This window comes from Mustelus asterias, chromosome 9 (assembly GCF_964213995.1).
Source record: "Mustelus asterias chromosome 9, sMusAst1.hap1.1, whole genome shotgun sequence".
Lineage (NCBI taxonomy): Eukaryota > Metazoa > Chordata > Chondrichthyes > Carcharhiniformes > Triakidae > Mustelus > Mustelus asterias.
Window position 1 is genome coordinate 89,335,522 of NC_135809.1, and position 18,844 is coordinate 89,354,365.

Here is an 18,844-nt window from a genome sequence, read left to right on the forward strand (position 1 = left end):
TAAGTTAGGTTTTGTATAAATTCAACATTGCCCCTTGTTTTTGTATGGTTTGGTTTGAAACACAAGATCAACGATTCAAAACATCCTGAACTACATGTGATGCCACTGTTACCAACAGTTAATGAAGTGATTTTTGTCTTTATTAGATGTTTAGTTTCTTACTGGTGACAGCACAAAGAATTAACATCCATCATTATCCAAGTTCAGTAGAATACATATTACAGTATGTTATCATTGAAGGTGCATTTCCTTTTCCTATTCTTACTTAGAAAATGAATATTGAATTATATATGCCCCCCAGCTGGCCATCCTGCTGACATATTTCTGTCTTCCTACAGCCACAGAGAATTTGCCAAATTTCAGCGTCATCTATTATTGGTTCTGGTGTGAGAAATGTATTTACCCTGATCCTTTGTTTCCTGACTTTTAACTTTCCTTTGTGAAGCAGTCTTCTGTAATTCTGTGCTATTGTATTTGTGTTAAGTCTCTTAGCATTACATTGTATGTAAGAGACATACAATGTAATGTCTCTTACATTGCACATGTAACAATTTTTACATGTGTTTAATAGTGTTTTTGACATTATTCAGTACTTTACCAGAACTGAAATGAGATTAACTGGGCCACATTTTCCTGATATCCTGCTCTCCTTTTTCGGACTGCGTCTCATATTTGCCACTCTTGTGCCTTTTCCATAAATGCTTATCAGGATCTTTGCAGACCCAATGATGCGTTTACTTGTTTAGTACCATTAATTTGTTCTATATCAGCTCTGATGGTCCCACAATCCTATTTTCCACCTCCCCAAGAAAACTGAGACAACATACTTGTTTAGTATCCCCTCCATTCTGTCCATAGAAACCTGATCCCTTCATCTATGTTATCTTGAGCCCGACATTGACTTTTTTTGACAGTTATGTCTATAGAAAATCATTTTTGTTCATTTTCATTTACACTTCATAACCTTTCTGTCCCCTTTTGTATTTTGCTTTTCCTTGTTTCTTGTATTTTCTTGTATTTCTCCCGATTTTCATTTTGGTTCTTTGTTGGGAAGTACTGGTGAAAATAGTCAGTTGAAATCCAGTGCACGCAGTCCTGACGATAAAACATCCTACAGCTGATTTATCTATCCTTTTCAGAGCAGTGCTGTTTGTTTTCCAGGAATTTTTCCTGAACGTGAAGGATATTTTGCGGACGCCAACAGATATCACAGGACAGTTTGAGAGATGGCACGAACAGGAGCTAACCCTTAATAACCGGTCAGTATCAAGTCATACACTGGGGGTGGGCATGGAACAGAACAATTCAGGGAAGGACATTTTTGCAATCATACATTGCTGGGAAGGTAAATAATAATTACACAGCCATAACTATATTGATTACTAAGTGAATAAACCACTTCATGCTGTGCATTAAATCATACAAACCTAAACATATTCTGTTTAGTACTATTGGCTGACCTTAGCCAAGGTAATATTAATTGGACTCCATGACCCTGTGCTAAATGCATAGTTGATTATTAAGAAAGGATTCTCCACAGTTGACCAAACCTTTAGTTTTGCCTTCACATTGTAGGTCAAATCTATTATTAGCACCTCTGATACTAAAGTTGCTAATGGACGTGCAATAATAGCTGGCAAAACCAAGCAATGCCCAAACCTATTTTTGTTTATTAGTCTGATTATATGGTGGCATGCATATTTGTCTGGTCAATTCATTCATGAGACATGGGTGTCACAGGCTGGCCAGCATTTATTGTCCATCCCTGGTTGCCAAAGGGCAATTGAGAGTCAGCCACATTGCTGTGGCTCTGGTGTCACATCTTGGCCAGACCAGGTAAGAATGGCAAATTTCCTTCCCTAAAGGGCATTAGTGAACCAGATGAGTTTTTCCGACAATCGACAATGGTTTCATGATCATTGGTAGATTCTTAATTCCAGATTTTTTCTATTGTTTTCACATTCCACCATCTGCTGGGGCGAGATTTGATCTCCGGTCCCCAGAACATTAGCTGAGTTTCTGGATTAATGGTATATCAATAATATAACTCGGCCATCGCCTCCCCAATAATCAATAATTCGGGTGCAATACTGAGCTATGCCAGAGTCTGACCTTCTGGCCTTGACGGTAATACTTCCATTCACTAAACTTTGTTAATACATTGATGATAGGAGTGAAGTATTCTTCCCCCTAGCTAAGAATGAAGATATTGTTGATAATGCCAGGGGAAAATCCTGAGATCTGTCAGGATGGGATCCACCACTCATTGGAATAGGTTGGATGTGCTTTTCAATTTGATGAGTGTAACCATAAACTTGAACAGCCTGATTGAGCGGTAAATTTAATACACAAGTGGATTCTGGCACTAAGCTATATCTATAACTTTCTATCAAATGAAGAATTTTCAGATACTGAGACGGGACCCTAGCTTCTCAAGGATATCCTTCATGCAAGTTTTAGGATACACATTTGTTTCATAAACTAATTTTGTTTCTGATAAGCCACAATGAATTGGATGATTCTGTCTTTCTGAAGGACCAGTACTGCCAATGATCACCACTGGCTCTAAGACATCCAATATTAACATCAAATCCAACTCCTACATTCCCTTGCCCATAGGTTTCCAAAGTGTGTGTGCCACAGATTTGAAATGTTAGTACCTTGGAGTTGAAGAGCCTTGGTTGGATGCACAACTCTGTGTCTTGCTTGGAACAGTGACTTAAAGCATAGTATTACCTACTATTCCCCACCTCACTTCTCCTGCCCCCTGTGCTCCCTCTATCTGAGATTGTAATGGATGACTGAATTGTTAGAGCCCACCAAAGAACTAGTTTTCAACTTCACCAATAAGCCAAAGAGTCTAATGTTGCCCTCCTCCACGTAGATATGATGCATACATAGCATTTTCTCAGGGGTGAGATATGGTTTTAGCATTAATTCTCTCTCCCAGGAAGTGGACCATGGTTGATATCACAGTCAAATATGATCCCAACATCCACATGTGGGCACTTTCAAAAGAGACTCTGGTTAATGGTCAGCAGTTGGAACCCTGGCTATATTTTTGCCATTCAAGCCCAAGGGCTGAAGGACCTCTTTCTGTGCTGTAAAACTCTTGGTTTTGGGCATATTCATGTGTTAAGCAGTTCAAGAAATCCCTATACCTGTGTTTTGTTTAACAATCCCACTATAAAATAGCATGCATGTTTGTCTGGTCAGTTTGTTTTCTCAGTTCATAAGAAAAAACAACCAAATGAGATCCTTGGAAAGCTTCTTTGCAGAATCTGGGATGAAAAAATCCTATGCAGAAAATGTTGTGTAGCCCTTTAGTGAACTAATGGAATAGTCTTTTCCAAATTTGTGTAGGCCTATGCATGTGGAGTTACATTGCATTTCACACCTTCTAGTCAGACAAAATTGAACCAAATAATATTTGGCAACTCCCTGGCATTTGTAATAACATGGACCTGCATTTACATAATACTTTTAATGCAGAAAAGCATATTAAGAATCTTGATAAATAGCCACAATGTAGATATTAGGGGAGACCTAAATCTTGGTCAAATGGTTTGGGAAGGTCTTAAAGGAGATGGGGGGATTTGGAGCTTGAGGGGTTTAGACAGTGAATTCCAGTAAAAAGGTCAATGATCAATCCTGGAACCAATGTAATTCAGGAAGACCAGATGATAGGTGAGCAAGATATGGCTCCCGATAAGATAGGAGCAACAGAGTTTGCGATGAGCTGAAGCTTATAGAGGGTGGAGAATTGGCAGCTATCTAGGAGAGCTCTGCGGGTGGAATATAGTCTCTGGCTTTAGTTGAAGACACCAGCTTTGGTTTTCCCCAAAATAAACTGGAGGAAATTGCAGCTCAATTAAGACTGGATATTACAAGCAGGCTGACTATGTAGAAGTGCTGGAGGGAATTGAGAGAGGTGGAAGATGGTCACAATTTCCCTTTTTTTCTAATAGCAGTGTTTCCTCCTCAGATTCCTAAGAAAATTATACAAAACCACGGCCTAACAATTTATAGGTGATGAAGATCATTTGAATTGTAATCAATGAGTTTGAGTGCTGCCACAACTTTGTGATTAAAACATTAACATATTATGGAAGCATATTAATGTGAACCCTTGTCTCTTTAGTCAGTATATTGGTGTGTAACTGAATATATAACTGTGGTGACTTGAGACCACAAATAAGTTGAATGTGTTGTTCGAAGAATGATCATCTTTATATAAATAAATAACGAAGTTGAACAGTAATAACTATGAAAACAGGAGCACGAGTAAAACAGGTCTTGTGTGCATAATACTTTCTTGCAGACTGAAAAGCCTACCCAAAGCCTGTACATGCACAGAACCCTCAATAGACACGAGTAAAACAATTACATAGGTTTCTAAGAAAACTATACACAAACAGTAACTCTAGAATATGGCATGTTTTGAACATACTGTATTAAACCAGGCAAATGATGAGAGGAGAAGTCCATCTTCCATCATTATTGCCTCCCAATTTTATTTAGTGTAACTATTTGTCCCATTGTTTTATTCACCAGTATATATCTGAACTGAATTTCCACCATGTGGTATCGTGGACATCTGAATTATGTCTCTCAATTTCCTAAGCCTTTTTCTTGTCATTTGAATTATTGGTACTTCAGTTATACTTGAAAATCTTCTTTTTAAAATGATTTCAAATGACAAGGAAATTGTGAACCAGGTATTCGTTTTACAAAATTGTTTTATTTTTAATTAAAGCTTTTATGAGAAGAAGACAGCAGTGCACAGAGCACTGTGCGATAACATCGACACCCGTACAGTAATGGAGGAGCTACGGTCCCTTGTGAGCCAGTGTAATACATATATTGCAGCCAGGAAAAGCAACAAGCAGTTACCAAATCGCATGCTTTTGACGACCATTGCAGTGTATCTTACTGAGATGTTGAAGGTGAGATAGGGAGACGCACTGGTCATATCCACAATTATCTGAACCTTGAGTAAAGTACTGCGATCATTGTAAATCTGAAATAAAAACAGAATTTACTGTAAATATTCAACAGATCTCACACCATCTGTGGAAAGAAAAATAGATAACATTTTGCATCTGACAAAGGGTCATTGACTTGAAACATGTTATTTTTCTCTCTCCACAGATGCTCCAAATCTGTTGAGTATTTCCAGCATTCCCTGTCCTTTGTTATGTGATCCTTCCTTTCTGTTACTTGGTGGTCATGTCTAAAGATCTTTCCTTTCCAATTCATAAGAACATAAGGACTCGGAGCAGGAATAGGTAATTCAACCCCTTGAGCCTCATTCACCATTCAATAGGATCATGGCTGATCTCATCTTGGCCTCATCACCACCTTCTTGGCTGCGCCCTATAACCCTTCACCCTGTTACTAATTAAAAACCTATCGAGCTCCTCAAATTTGTTTAGTGTTCTATTATCCAATGCACTCTGGGGTAGAGAATTCCACAGATTCATGACCCTTTGAGTGCAGTAATTCCTCCTCAATTCTGTTTGAAATCTACCACCCCTTAGCCTAAAACAATGGCCTTCTGTTCCAGAATGTCCAACAAGGGAAAACATCCACTCTACGTCTACCTCTTGAATCTTATCAATAAATTACCAAATATTTGGTCTTTAATTTTTTAAAATTAACTTTCATTTGAAAATAGGTAACTGCACCGTTAGATTTCTTCAACCCATGCCAGCCATAATAGTCTCATAATGATGTGGAGTTGCCGGCTTTGGACTGGGATAGGCACAGTAAGTAGTCTCACAACACCAGGTTAAAGTCCAACAGGTTTATTTGGTAGCACGAGCTTTTGGAGTATTGCCCCTTCATCAGGTGAGTCGCCTGACGAAGGGGCAACGCTCCGAAAGCTCATGCTACCAAATAAACCTGTTGGACTTTAACCTGGTGTTGTGAGACTACTTACAGTTTCATAATAATCTTGTAAGGTTTATTTCTAACCGTTATGCATATCCATTTTCTTTGTTTTTCCAATTCTTCCCTTCTGCTGTCAAAGACACTGAAGTCCTTCTTTATGTGACCACTGAGGGCTGCCTATGATTATTCTTCATGTCTGTGCCTGGACAGGATTAGACACCGCATTCATTCTCTCTATCTGGAAAGTGGACCATGGCTGATATCACAGTCAAATGCGATCCTAACATCCACATATGTGCACTTTCCAAAAGAGATTATGGATAATGATCAGGGGTTGGAACCCTGTGTATTTCCCCCATTCAAGCCCAGGGGCATTGCTGCCAATTTGGTCTGATAAATGTAGTAAGAAGTTTAACAACACCAGGTTAAAGTCCAACAGGTTTATTTGGTAGCAAAAGCCACACAAGCTTTCGGAGCTCCAAGCCCCTTCAGGTGAGTGGGAATTCTGTTCACAAACAGAGCATATAAAGACACAAACTCAATTTACATGAATAATGGTTGGAATGCGAATACTTACAACTAATCAAGTCTTTAAGAAACAAAACAATGTGAGTGGAGAGAGCATCAAGACAGGTTAAAAAGATGTGTATTGTCTCCAGACAAGACAGCCAGTGAAACTCTGTGGGGGTTACAAATAGTGGGACATGAACCCAATATCCCGGTTGAGGCCGTCCTCGTGTGTGCGGAACTTGGCTATCAGTTTCTGCTCAGCGACTCTGCGCTGTCGTGTGTCGCGAAGGCCGCCTTGGAGAACGCTTACCCGAATATCAGAGGCCGAATGCCCGTGACCGCTGAAGTGCTCCCCAACAGGAAGAGAACAGTCTTGCCTGGTGATTGTCGAGCGGTGTTCATTCATCCGTTGTCGCAGCGTCTGCATAGTTTCCCCAATGTACCATGCCTCGGGACATCCTTTCTTGCAGCGTATCAGGTAGACAACGTTGGCCGAGTTGCAAGAGTATGTACCGTGTACCTGGTGGATGGCGTTCTCACGTGAGATGGTGGCATCTGTGTCGATGATCCGGCACGTCTTGCAGAGGTTGCTGTGGCAGGGTTGTGTGGTGTCATGGTCACTGTTCTCCTGAAGGCTGGGTAGTTTGCTGCGGACAATGGTCTGTTTGAGGTTGTGCGGTTGTTTGAAGGCAAGAAGTGGGGGTGTGGGGATGGCCTTGGCGAGATGTTCGTCTTCATCAATGACATGTTGAAGGCTCCGGAGGAGATGCCGTAGCTTCTCCGCTCCGGGGAAGTACTGGACAACGAAGGGTACTCTGTCCACTGTGTCCCGTGTTTGTCTTCTGAGGAGGTCGGTGCGGTTTTTCGCTGTGGCGCGTTGGAACTGTTGATCAATGAGTCGAGCGCCATATCCTGTTCTTATGAGGGCATCTTTCAGCGTCTGGAGGTGTCTGTTGCGATCCTCCTCATCCGAGCAGATCCTGTGTATACGGAGGGCTTGTCCGTAGAATTCCCACTCACCTGAAGAAGGGGCTTGCAGCTCCGAAAGCTTGTGTGGCTTTTGCTACCAAATAAACCTGTTGGACTTTAACCTGGTGTTGTTAAACTTCTTACTGTGTTTACCCCAGTCCAACGCCGGCATCTCCACATCCTGATAAATGTAAGCATCCACACTTGGGTCAGCGCTCGTTTGTGTGTATTAGCTCTAGAGTTATCACAGTTATCCAAGTAGCATTTGGAGCAATCAAAGGAACCATAACTGATTCAATGAGCCATTCGCAGTTTCACTGTACCGGCCATGTGTATTTACACATGCATGGCTTAATCCTTCAGACAAGCATATGTTGCTGGTGGGATCAACCAAGTACTGCTGCCAATTTGAACAGCCTAACTACTGATTACTAAGTATCAGCTAATTCAAAACACTTGTTCTGGTGTGTGGGCCAGTATGACATTGGGCATATTGGGCATTGAGTACTAATTGACCCAACAATGGATCTTCCTTGGAATGAAGTGCCTAAATTGATTCAGATCTGCTGCAATAGTTCTGCCTTTAACGGAGGACTGGTAAATGCTATTAATTATCATGCTTTGTTGGTAGGCCTGGGAGTGGGAAATAAAAACTGGAGCTTGATTGTCTCATTGTTCCCTTCTTTCAATCAATCAGATTTTTGGAGCAATAGAAGGTGAAGAACCAATTGGATTTCCTGTTGGGGGAGGCAGCCAGAATTTAAATGTAAGTATTTATTCAGTGACCCTTTATGAAAGGATGCAAATAAAGTTTTGTTTACCATCTCCTTTCAACACTGAAGAATACTATAATGCAAGAAAAATGACAATTGGAGGCTGCATACACTTTGACACAAGACCATAAGAAAGAAAAAATATGCATTTATATGTAGCACCTTTCATGATCTTGGGAGCACCAAAGTGTCTTGCAGCCAATTAAATCTTTCAAGGTGTAGTCACTATCAGGGAATGTAGCAGGAAATTTGTGCACAATAAGATCCCATAGAGTGAGATAAATGTTCAGGTATTCTCTTTTTTTTATGGTGCCAGTTAAGGTATAAATGTTGTCCTGAAGAATTCATCAAATAGTGTAACATATTGTTTTATGTCCACCTGAGAAGGAAGATATTTAACACCTCATTCAAAAGGCAACACCTGCCAACCGTGCAGCACTGTCAGTCTTGATTTATGCACTTAAATCCTGGAGGAGACTTGAACCCACAGCCATCTGACCTAGAAGCTGCTACTCAGCCAGACCTGAAACCTACATGTTACTCTGCAACCGATCTATAGTTAATCACTGTATAATGGTACTGCAAAGTGCTGTCACTATGTCGTGGAACCTGAAATAGATGTCTATTTGATAGGGCAAAGAAGAACTGTCACTGTAATGGATCCAAAAAGTGGTTTAAATGCGTAACAGGGCTGGCACAGATTGTTATTGTTTAATGAAGCCAGGAGGGAGCTGTTACTGACAGATTCGCTGGTCAGAATCTGCTACTTCTAACCCTTTGTCTTCTACATGCAGGTGGAAGCCACTGTGATGCCATACCTGAAGGTGCTGTCAGATTTTCGTGAGAATGTACGGAAAATTGCCCGTGAGAAGAAAGGTACAGAATAGTAAATTTTGCGTGTTGTATTAACATAGATGCTTGACTAATGGATATCTTCCCAATGCCTAATTTGTTTAAATCACTCAAAGTTACAGGTAGGTAGATATTGCAGTGTTTCAACAAGGTACACAATGACCAGAGCACTGCAGTCTTAGCAGACTTCCTTGACTTGTACTTTAAATTATTTTGGCCATGTGAATCAGCACTTCCATTGTTGATATGGTGCTGTGCAGTTGAGTGGAAAGTCTAGTAAGATATTATTTAATCCCTGAGGTTTCACACTGAACAATTGCTCCTACCTAACATGGTTGATTCCTCTAACTAGGAATGCCTGTTGGTTTCCAACCTTCAACCAATTTCTTATCTAATCTCAGGTTTATTCTGAAATTCCATCTCTTTAAGCTTAAATAGCCTTTTGCATAAAGCTTTGTCAAATGCTTTTAGGAAATCAAGGTGGATGATCAAGAAACTAGTGTACATTCCATGCATCAGGTATCCTGTTATCAAAAATCAAGCTTCGGGTTACGCTTAATATACAATATTATTGGAGCTGATGTTAAGTGTTGTACATGATACAGTACTACATGACCAATAGTGAACCAACTGTTTAAAAGCAAGCTAAAATGTTATAGGTCATAGTGATAAGTAATATAAATACGGCCTGCAGCTCTAAACATACCAAGGTACTGATTTCCCTAGGATATAATTTAAGATGTCCTTGCAATGAAAACCCTGCGCCGAAGGAAAGCTGCATACCCAATAAGGAACAAAACCTGCAATCTGGGAATCGGCTTCTCCTATTGAATGTGGCATATACCTCCTATGGGAGGAACTGTAAAAACAGTTCAATGGAGAAAGGAAAGGAGTGACAGAGCCAGTATAACCTTCCCTAAACAACTCCTTCGCAATCTCTCACATTGTCATTTTTTTTCCTTTATAGAAGCTGACTGACCAGCTGTATTTTTGCAAAGTTTTTTGTTTTGACAATGGATTGTTGTGTACGTGGGTCAGGAGTGGATGATCATTAACTTTAGGTGGCCAAGTCATAATCAAGTCTTGTCCCACTTGTCCTGCTCTGTTCACTATTAAACACGATTAAACCAGTAGTCAGGCGTGTGTTTCATTAGTTTTGCAATAGAAACTTCCCTTCACCTCAAAGTTACTAGATTTAAAGAGAATTATAAAATCAAATCTGCTTCAACAAAATGAATGAGAGGGTTAAGGGGGAACATGACTGAACAAAAGAATTATAAAGCAATTTATATTCATGCTAAAGAAGGTCTCGGTGACTTGCGAGTGCAGTTCAATGAGGGAATCAAAGATTAAATAACAGCCTTGATTCAATAATCTGAATCACCAGGTTATGATGATGTTGAGTTCTGTTTCTGTTGAAGTGGTGTAACTTTGAAAAACTGGCACCAGGCATGTTGATGATTTAGACTGAGAAACTTGAGACCTCAAAAGCAAGCGATTGTAAAGAAGATTTCACATTCATTTACTGTCCTTTGATCCCTGTGACCTGGGTATTGAATCCAAGCCAATTTGGCTGGATGAAAATTTTGTCTCGTGCTGTTCAGTGATGGAGTTTCAGCCCTATGTTGATGGAGTTTCAGCCCTGGTCGAGTTTGGTACAAATCCATCATTCAGAATTTAACACTGCCATAATCATAGGCCAGCAGTGGTAGATACCAGCTAACAATCTGTTATACTGATGCAGCAGGAGACATTCTTCTGAGATTAAGGTTAAAGGCATCTTGTTGGTGCAGTGTAAGGAGAGGTTCACTCACCATCCAACCCATACTGTACCTCATTTGCAAGTACTTCATTGTATAATAAGGAGGGGGCTTTATTCTGCTTATTACTAATATAAGGATAAAATAAAATTCCAATACTACCTCTCACCTGCAAGAAGAGGAAGGACTGTCCTATTCTGCTTTGTAGATTAGGACAACAGTACCATATGGTTCTGAAATGGGTGTGCAATGACTAACACTCTCTCTCTATTATAGTGAGTGAGGTTCTACAGCTGTGCGATGGCCTTCGAGATGATGTCCTTCCAGAGTTTGGAGTCCGTTTTGAGGACCATGAAGGTACTGAGCCTAGTCAACCTACAAGTTGTAATCTATAGATTTTGCCAACTTCTATTTCACTGAGTATGTTGTGATATTTTCATACACTAACAAAATAATTGTGTCCTACACTAATGAACTCAGTAATCATCATACCATTTTTCTAGTATTGCTTCACACTACTATTGTGATCCACATGGGTACCAATGCCGTAGATAGGAGAAGGAAAAGGGCTTCTGCTTAAGGATTATGAACAGCTAAGTGCTAAAATGAACAGCAGAACTCAAAGATAATCTCAGGATTGTTAACTGAACCATAAGCAAATTGGTATAGGGTAAATAGGATCAGAGAGTTGAATGCATGGCTCAAAGACTGGTGTGGGAGAAATAGGATTTGATTCATGAATCATTGACAGCAGTACGGGGGACAACCAGAGCTATACTTTTGGGTCAATCTTCACCAGACACATGATGGGACTGGCAAGTCATATAATTAGGGCAGTAGAGAGGGCTTTAATTTAAATAGTGGGCAAAGGAATCATGTGAGGAGTAATATGATAAGCTAAAGGGAAACAAGGTAATAGAGCAGGGGAGCAATTAATAATAACTAGAGTGTGGCAGAAAGAGACAGAGCGTACAAAAATGAGAGTACATTAGCAGATACAGCCAGAGATTGCAAAAATGTTAAAGCCTCTGTATCTGAATGGGCACAAAATTCATCACAAAATTGGTGTTATTGGCATAGACAGAAATAAATATGTATGACCTGATAGCCATTATAGAGACATGGCTGCCAGGTGGCGAAGGCTGGAACCTGAATATTGAAGGGTATTTGGCATTTCAAAAAGACAGCAAGCTCAGAAAAGATGGTGAGATAACTCTGTTAATTAAGAATGGCTTTAGTACAGTAGTGAGAGATGATCTTAGCTTGAAATAGCAAAATATAGAATCCGTTTGAAGAAAGGTAAGAAGTTACTTACAGGAGTAGTTCATTGGCTCCCCTAGCAGCAGTTACACTGTAGGGCAGAGTACACAGGAAAAAATAAATGGGGCCTGTAAGAAAGGTACCCCAATAATTATGGGTGACCTGTAATCTATATGTAGATTGGGAGAAGGTAGACTGGAAAATGAGTTCATAGTGTATTTGGGGCAGTTTCTTAGAGCAGTATGCTCTAGCACCAACATGGGAGCAGGTTATTCGAGATCAGTTAGTATGCAATGAGACAAAATTAATCAATAACCTTATAGTAAAGGAGCCTCTCTGTGATTGTATCATAACATCATAAAATTTCACGTTCAGTTTGAAGGTGAGAAGTGTGGGTCTAAGACTAGTGTCTAAAACCTAAATAAAAATAATTATAAGGATATGAAGGCAGAGTTGGCTAAAGTGAACTGGGAAACTATGTTAAAAGGTCGGACAGTAGAGATGCGAAACGGAGACTTTTAAAGAGCTACCTAATAAATCTCAGCAAATATTTATCATAGTGAGAAAGAAAGACTCTTTGAAAAGGATGCAGCATTTGTGGCTAAATAAGGAAGTTAAGAATAGTTTCAAATTGAAAGAAACACTGTACAAACCTATCTGTCATAGAGAAATTGCTGGCATCCATTTTTAAGGAGGTTATAAAAAGATACTCAAAAAATCATAATGGAAAACTGAACAGTTTTGGTCGCCTTATCGAAAGAAAAAATATACTGGCATTAGAGGCAGTCCAGAGAAGGTTCACTAGTTGAAAGGATTTTCTTATGAGGTTGAGTAGATTGGGCTTGTACTCATTGGAAGATTGAGAGGTAACCTTTTTGAGGCACATAGGATTCTCAGGAATCCCAATGTCTGGGGGAGTCCCAATGTCTGTGAGGGGGTGCAATGGTGCCCTTAGAGCTCAGCAGCTGGCTTCCCCAGAGAACTGGGACTCCACCCTTCCTGCTGGCAAGAATCACATCCTGGCACTTATCTTTGCACTAAGTGCCATAAGATTGGATTTTCAAACTCATCCAAAAGGAGTCTGAAACTCTCCATTTTTCTCGCTAGTTCAGCACTTAAAATTATTTTTGTAAAATTGGACCCAAAGACTCTGGGCGGGATTTTTTGGCTGCGCTCGCCCCAAGACGGAAAATCCTGCACGAGCTCAATGGACCTTTGCATGATCTGTGTCCCGCCTGCCAAGGGAAAATTCCATCCTCTGTCTCCACTGCCTTTTGAGGAAGAGATTTCCAGAGATTCACAACCCTCTGAGAGAAAAATTGTCTTCTCATCTGTCTTAAATGAGCGACCCCTTATTTTTAAACAGTGGTCCCTAATTCTAGATTCTCCAATGAGAGGTAACATTCTTCCCACGTCTACCCTATCGATACCCCTCAGGATCTTAAATATTTTGATCAAGTCACCTGTTTACTCTTCTAAACTTTAATGGAGACAAGCTTAACCATCCCAACCTTGCCTCATATCCTGATGTTAGTCTAGTAAGCCTTCTCTGAACTGCTTCTAAAGCATATACATCTTTCCTTAAATAAGGTGACCAATAATGTACAAAATACTTGAACGGTAGAATCTTGAGAATGGCAAGCGATTGGTGCTCGCCATCCCGAAAGCATTGACTGCAACCCATGCTACCGGGAAACCCCTGGCGAGCAGGGGTGCACCATTGATGGGACCAGAAGATTGCGTTGGTGTGAACAACTGGAAAATTTCTGCCAGGGTCTCACCAATGCCCTGCACAAGTAAAGCATAACCTGCTTACGTTTTTAATCAATTCCTCACACAGTAAACAATAACACTCTATTAACTTTCCTAGGTATTTGCAGTATCTTTATACTAGCCTTTGAGATTCATACACTAGGACACCCACATCTCTCTGCACTTCAGAGCTCTGCAATTTATGGAGGTAAATTGCAGAACGTGCAGTAAGAGGAATCTGGGTGTCCAGGTATATGAATTACATAAAGTTAGTATACAAGTACAGCAAGTAATTGAGAAAGCAAATGGAATGTAGGCATTTATTTCAATGGGAATGGAATAGAAAAGTTGGAAAGTTTAACTGCAACTATACAAGGCCACAGCCAGAATACTGTGTTCAGTTTTGGACTCCTGATTTGAAAAAAATAATATAAAAGAAATTCATAGAAGGTTCACTCCACTCATTCCTGGGACGAAGGGCTTATTTTATGAAGAGAGGTTGGTTTGGCCTATACCCATTGAAGTTTAGAAGAAGGAGAGATGATTTTATTGACCAGATTGGAAGATTTTGAGGGGATTTGATAGGGTGGATACCAGGAGCATTTTCCACTTGTGGGAGAGACTGGGACTGGGGGACTTCAGTCTCCCTTTTGAGATTCAAATGAGGAGAGGTATTTTATAACAGAGGATCGTTAGTCTGCGGAATTCTCTTCCCTAGCAAGCAGTGCAAACTGGTTTGTTGAATTTATTCAAGGTGAGTTTGATAGTTTTTTGGTAGGCAAAACTGTTGCAGCTTATGGAGGGTAGGCAGGGAAGTGTGATTAAGACCACAATTGGATCAGCCATTAACTTATTGAATGGTGGAGCAGGCTTGAAGGCCCGAATGGCCTACTCCTTTTCCTACATCCTATGTTCCTGTGAAACTGAGATGCTCCTCCCCTCTTTGTCATATGTCCCTTTATGTCCTACAAGTTTTTGAAATATAACTGCTCGTGAGACGTTGTCTTTTACCATCTCCTTTCAACCATCAGTCAGATTGCTGGAACTTTGGGCTTGAAATTTTGGCTTCCCAACCTCGGATTGAATTCTTGAAATAGTCAGTGGTTTGTCAGCAGGCATCATGGTGGTGGGAACCTATTTACCATGTATTCGCATAACATAAGTACTAATTGAATGAGAACATCATAAATTAAGTCTTATCTTAAAAATGAAGTCAGCAGCACACAGGAAATTCATGTTTCCTGTTTCCCAATGACTCGAGGGTGGCATGCATCAGGAGAGATTGTTCAATCTTTGGATCTGAGCTGCGGTTCTGTCGTTGTATAACTCAACTCCTTCTCCCGAGGCCTCCCACCAAGGTTTCTAACATCATAGATGTCAGTCTTCAGCCAATTTGATTCTCTCCATGTGATATCAAGAAACAGCTGATTTGCTGGAATATTGTTAGGGCCCATAGCCTCTGTAGTATTCAGTGCTTTGTCATTTCTTGATATCACATGGACTGAATACTACAGAGGCTATGGCCCCTGACAATATTCCACAAACAGGCAGCATTTGACTTAGTGGCATCAAGGAGCCCCCAACAAAACTGAAGTCAGTGGAAATCAGGGGGAAAGCTCTCCGCTGGTTGGAATCATTTTGAGTACAAAGGAAGATAGTTGTGGTGGTTGGAGGTCAATCATCTTAGCTCTAGGAGATCTCTGCAGGAGTTCCTCAGGATAGTGTCCTAGGCCCAATCTTCAGCTACTTTGTCGATAACCTTCCTTCCATTGTAAGGTCAGAAGTGGGTATGTTTGCTGATGATTGCACAATGTTCAGCACCATTCACGACGACTCATGGTAAAGCAGTCCATGTCAAAATGAGGCAAGACTCAGACAATATCCAGGCCTGGGCTAAGACACCATCCAGGACAAAGCAGCTTACTTGATTGGTACCCCTTCCACAAACATTCACTCCCTCCACCATTGGCGAACGGTGGTAGCAGTGTATAATATCTAAAGATGCACTGCAGGCTCCAGCAACAGCACTGTCCAAACCCACAACCGCTATCATCTAGAAAGGACAAGGGCAACAGTCACATGGGAACACCACCACCTGCAAGTTGCTCACCATCCTGACTTGGAAATATATCGCCGTTCCTTCACTGTCGCTGGGTCAAAATCTTGGAGCTCCCTAACAACACTGTGGGTGTACCTACACCATAGGGACTGCAGCAATTCAAGAAGGTAACTCACCAACACCACCTCGAGGGCAACTGGGGATGGGCAATAAATGATGGCCTAGTCAGCAATGCCCAAATCCTGTAAATTAATTTAAAAATGAAGACATGCTCCAGAACCAGCCATGCTCCGAGCCAAGCTTTGTCAATACAGCTAAAAGAAACTGGAAAACTGCCCAGTAATGTCCTTTCTGCAAAATGCAGGGTAAATCCAACCCAGCCAATTACCGCCCCATCAGTCTACTCTCAATCATCAGCAAAGTGATGGAAGGGGGAAGTCGACAGTGCTATCAAGCAGCACTTACTCAGTTTGGGTTCTGCCAGGGCCACTCAGCTCCTGACCTTATTATAGCCTTGGCTCAAATGTGGACAAAAGAGTAAACTCATGAGTTGAGGTGAGAGTAATTGCACTTGATATCAAGACAGCATTTGACCGAATGGCATCAAGGAGCCTGAGCAAAACTGGAGTCGGGCTCCAGTTGAGAAGAAACTGGGAATTGGGATTGAGAAGAAAAATCTCCACTGATGGAACTCATCCATAGCACACGGAAAATGGTTATGGCAGTTGAAAGTCAAATCATCTCCGTTCCAGAACATCACTGGAGGAGTTACTCAGGATATGGCCAAGGCCCAACCATATTCAGCTGCTTCATCAATTACCTCCATAAGGTCAGAAGTGAGGATGTTTCACTGTTGAGCAATATTTAGCATCACTCACGACTCCTCAGATTCTAAAGCAGTTCATACTCGTATTCAGCAAGACCCAGACAACATTCAAGCTTGTTAAGATAGAAGGTCACTGGCACTGGGTCAAGTGTAATTGTTGGAGGCTGGAGAGAGATTGAGGGAATGCAATGTTGGATAGGTCAAGGACGATGGGAGGAAGTTTGAGGGTGACAAGGAGGATAGAGGTTGTTGGGTTGCAGAGGCAGGGACACTCTGCATTTCCATCAACATGGTTGCTGACACAGGTTGAGCTGGCTGGAGATCATATTTTTGTGGGACGAGGTCTCTGTAGGATGGGAGGAGTCCTGGTTATGGTCTGTGGGAGATTTATACATTCCTATTGGTCTACTGCAGATATTTTATGGATGAAGGCCATGCACATTGAGGTGCTAATATCTTTGCCTGCCTGCCTATCTTGTGAATCTCAGACACCCAACTTTCAACTTTCGGTGGTGGAGGAGAGGATTTGTCACAGGATTGGCCGAACAGCAATATAGGCCGCAAAACCATCAGCTGGCACCAGCATAGGAGGAAGGCAGCCAGGTCTATCATAATCATTGATGAGCATTAGCAGAATGCGCAGCAACTGCCTTCAAATGTCTGAGACGCAACGTCAAAGATGGCTTAGGCTTTCCTGGGAGGCAGTCACTAACTTCTGTTCTCTCCTTTAATGAGCCCTGTGGCTATGGAGTCAACTCTATACCAATGCCCTTAAGGTGACTGGTATAGACTCAGACATTTTGACACAGATCCCATATCCCGAGTTATTTGAGGCCCCTGCCCAAGACTGGATCCTGGGTGCTGACGGCTACCCCATAAGGACATGGCTGATGACACCAGTGCATCATCCCTTCAGCCCTACAAAGCACATTATAATAAAGGACGACCAGGGCAATCATAGAGCAGATTGTTGGCTTGCTGAAAATGTACTTCTGCCTCGATTGCTCCGGCGGTGCATTACGGTACACAGCATACAGGCTATCCAGGATTGTTGTGGTCTGTTGTGCATTGCACAACATAGCATTGCAAAGGGGAGTGCAATTGCCATCAAGAGTATGGAGGAGCTTCTCTCCTCAGATGAGGATATTAGAGAAGGATATGAAAAAGAGGACAAAAATATTGCAACACCTTTCAAATCCATGGCTGTCAGAGGCAACCTCATCTTTGATCAGCTTCCACAGAATGAGGCACCTACCTGAGCAGGACATGACTTTGAATGTGCGCCACCACTGTCAGCCTGCATCCCGGGCCTCAAAGGATACAGGCTTTGCACTTGTACCTAAGTCACTGAGGTTGTAATGTGCGGACCTGCTGCTCCCTGCCCACAGTGATAGGGCCATAATTGCATGTTCACTTTGCATGTTAGGAAGCAATCTCAGACAATTTCCTTGTCAGACCAATTATGGGAGGGCCACCAGAGGCTATATGTTGAGCCATGCTGCCCTGCCTTGATGACACAAAAGAAGCCATACACATCATCATACGTTAAGGACTGAATCCAAACACGCATGACATTGTCCACACAAGTGAGATGTCCCTCAGTACCCTTCACTCATCAGTGATTGCCAATCATGAAGCATAATAGTATGTTCTCTGAATGAGGGTGTCCCAAAAATGCAACTTACGCGCACAATTATCAAGTAAAACAAATATAATGAGATATAAATATGTGCATAAGTTTACAGTTTCTCAACACCCATGCCACCATTATATCATCAAAATATTTTAATTTCCTCTTACACCCACCACACCTTGGTGTGACCCTGACATCCAAAGCTGAGGAGGGAGGAGGCTGCCGAGAGCAATGTCGGCTGCCGAGAGCAATGCCCGTTGCATAAAATGATCATGGTGCTGGCCTTTGGTACAATGCTTTGAGGGCTCTGATGAACATGGGGTCTTTTGCACAGGTGTGGGGGCACCCTGCTTGGCACTGCCTAGTGGAGACCCTGAGGCCATCGATGCCTGCGGGCAGTCTGGCACTCCTCTCCCCTTTTGGTAAACAATGGCATTTCCCTATGTCTCTCAGGAGAAGAGGTATCTACAGGGAGGTCCAGATGCCTCATTCTCCTCTCACCTAGTTACTGCAGTAATGAGCCCATTGACAGAGCAATGGAATGCTTTGTGCGTATGA

General features: G+C 41.6%; 1 protein-coding gene across 2 annotated transcripts in view; it reads left to right on the forward strand.

Moving 5' to 3' along the window:
• cars1 (cysteinyl-tRNA synthetase 1) overlaps window positions 1-18,844 on the forward strand; it is a 71,384-nt gene that overhangs the window by 41,581 nt on the left and 10,959 nt on the right. For both annotated transcript variants that reach the window (XM_078220493.1, XM_078220492.1), the window contains 5 exons: window positions 1,162-1,259; window positions 4,757-4,946; window positions 8,069-8,137; window positions 8,939-9,020; window positions 11,033-11,113. In XM_078220493.1, coding sequence (XP_078076619.1) covers window positions 1,162-1,259; window positions 4,757-4,946; window positions 8,069-8,137; window positions 8,939-9,020; window positions 11,033-11,113 — 520 coding nt within the window. The remainder of the gene's footprint in view (window positions 1-1,161; window positions 1,260-4,756; window positions 4,947-8,068; window positions 8,138-8,938; window positions 9,021-11,032; window positions 11,114-18,844) is intronic.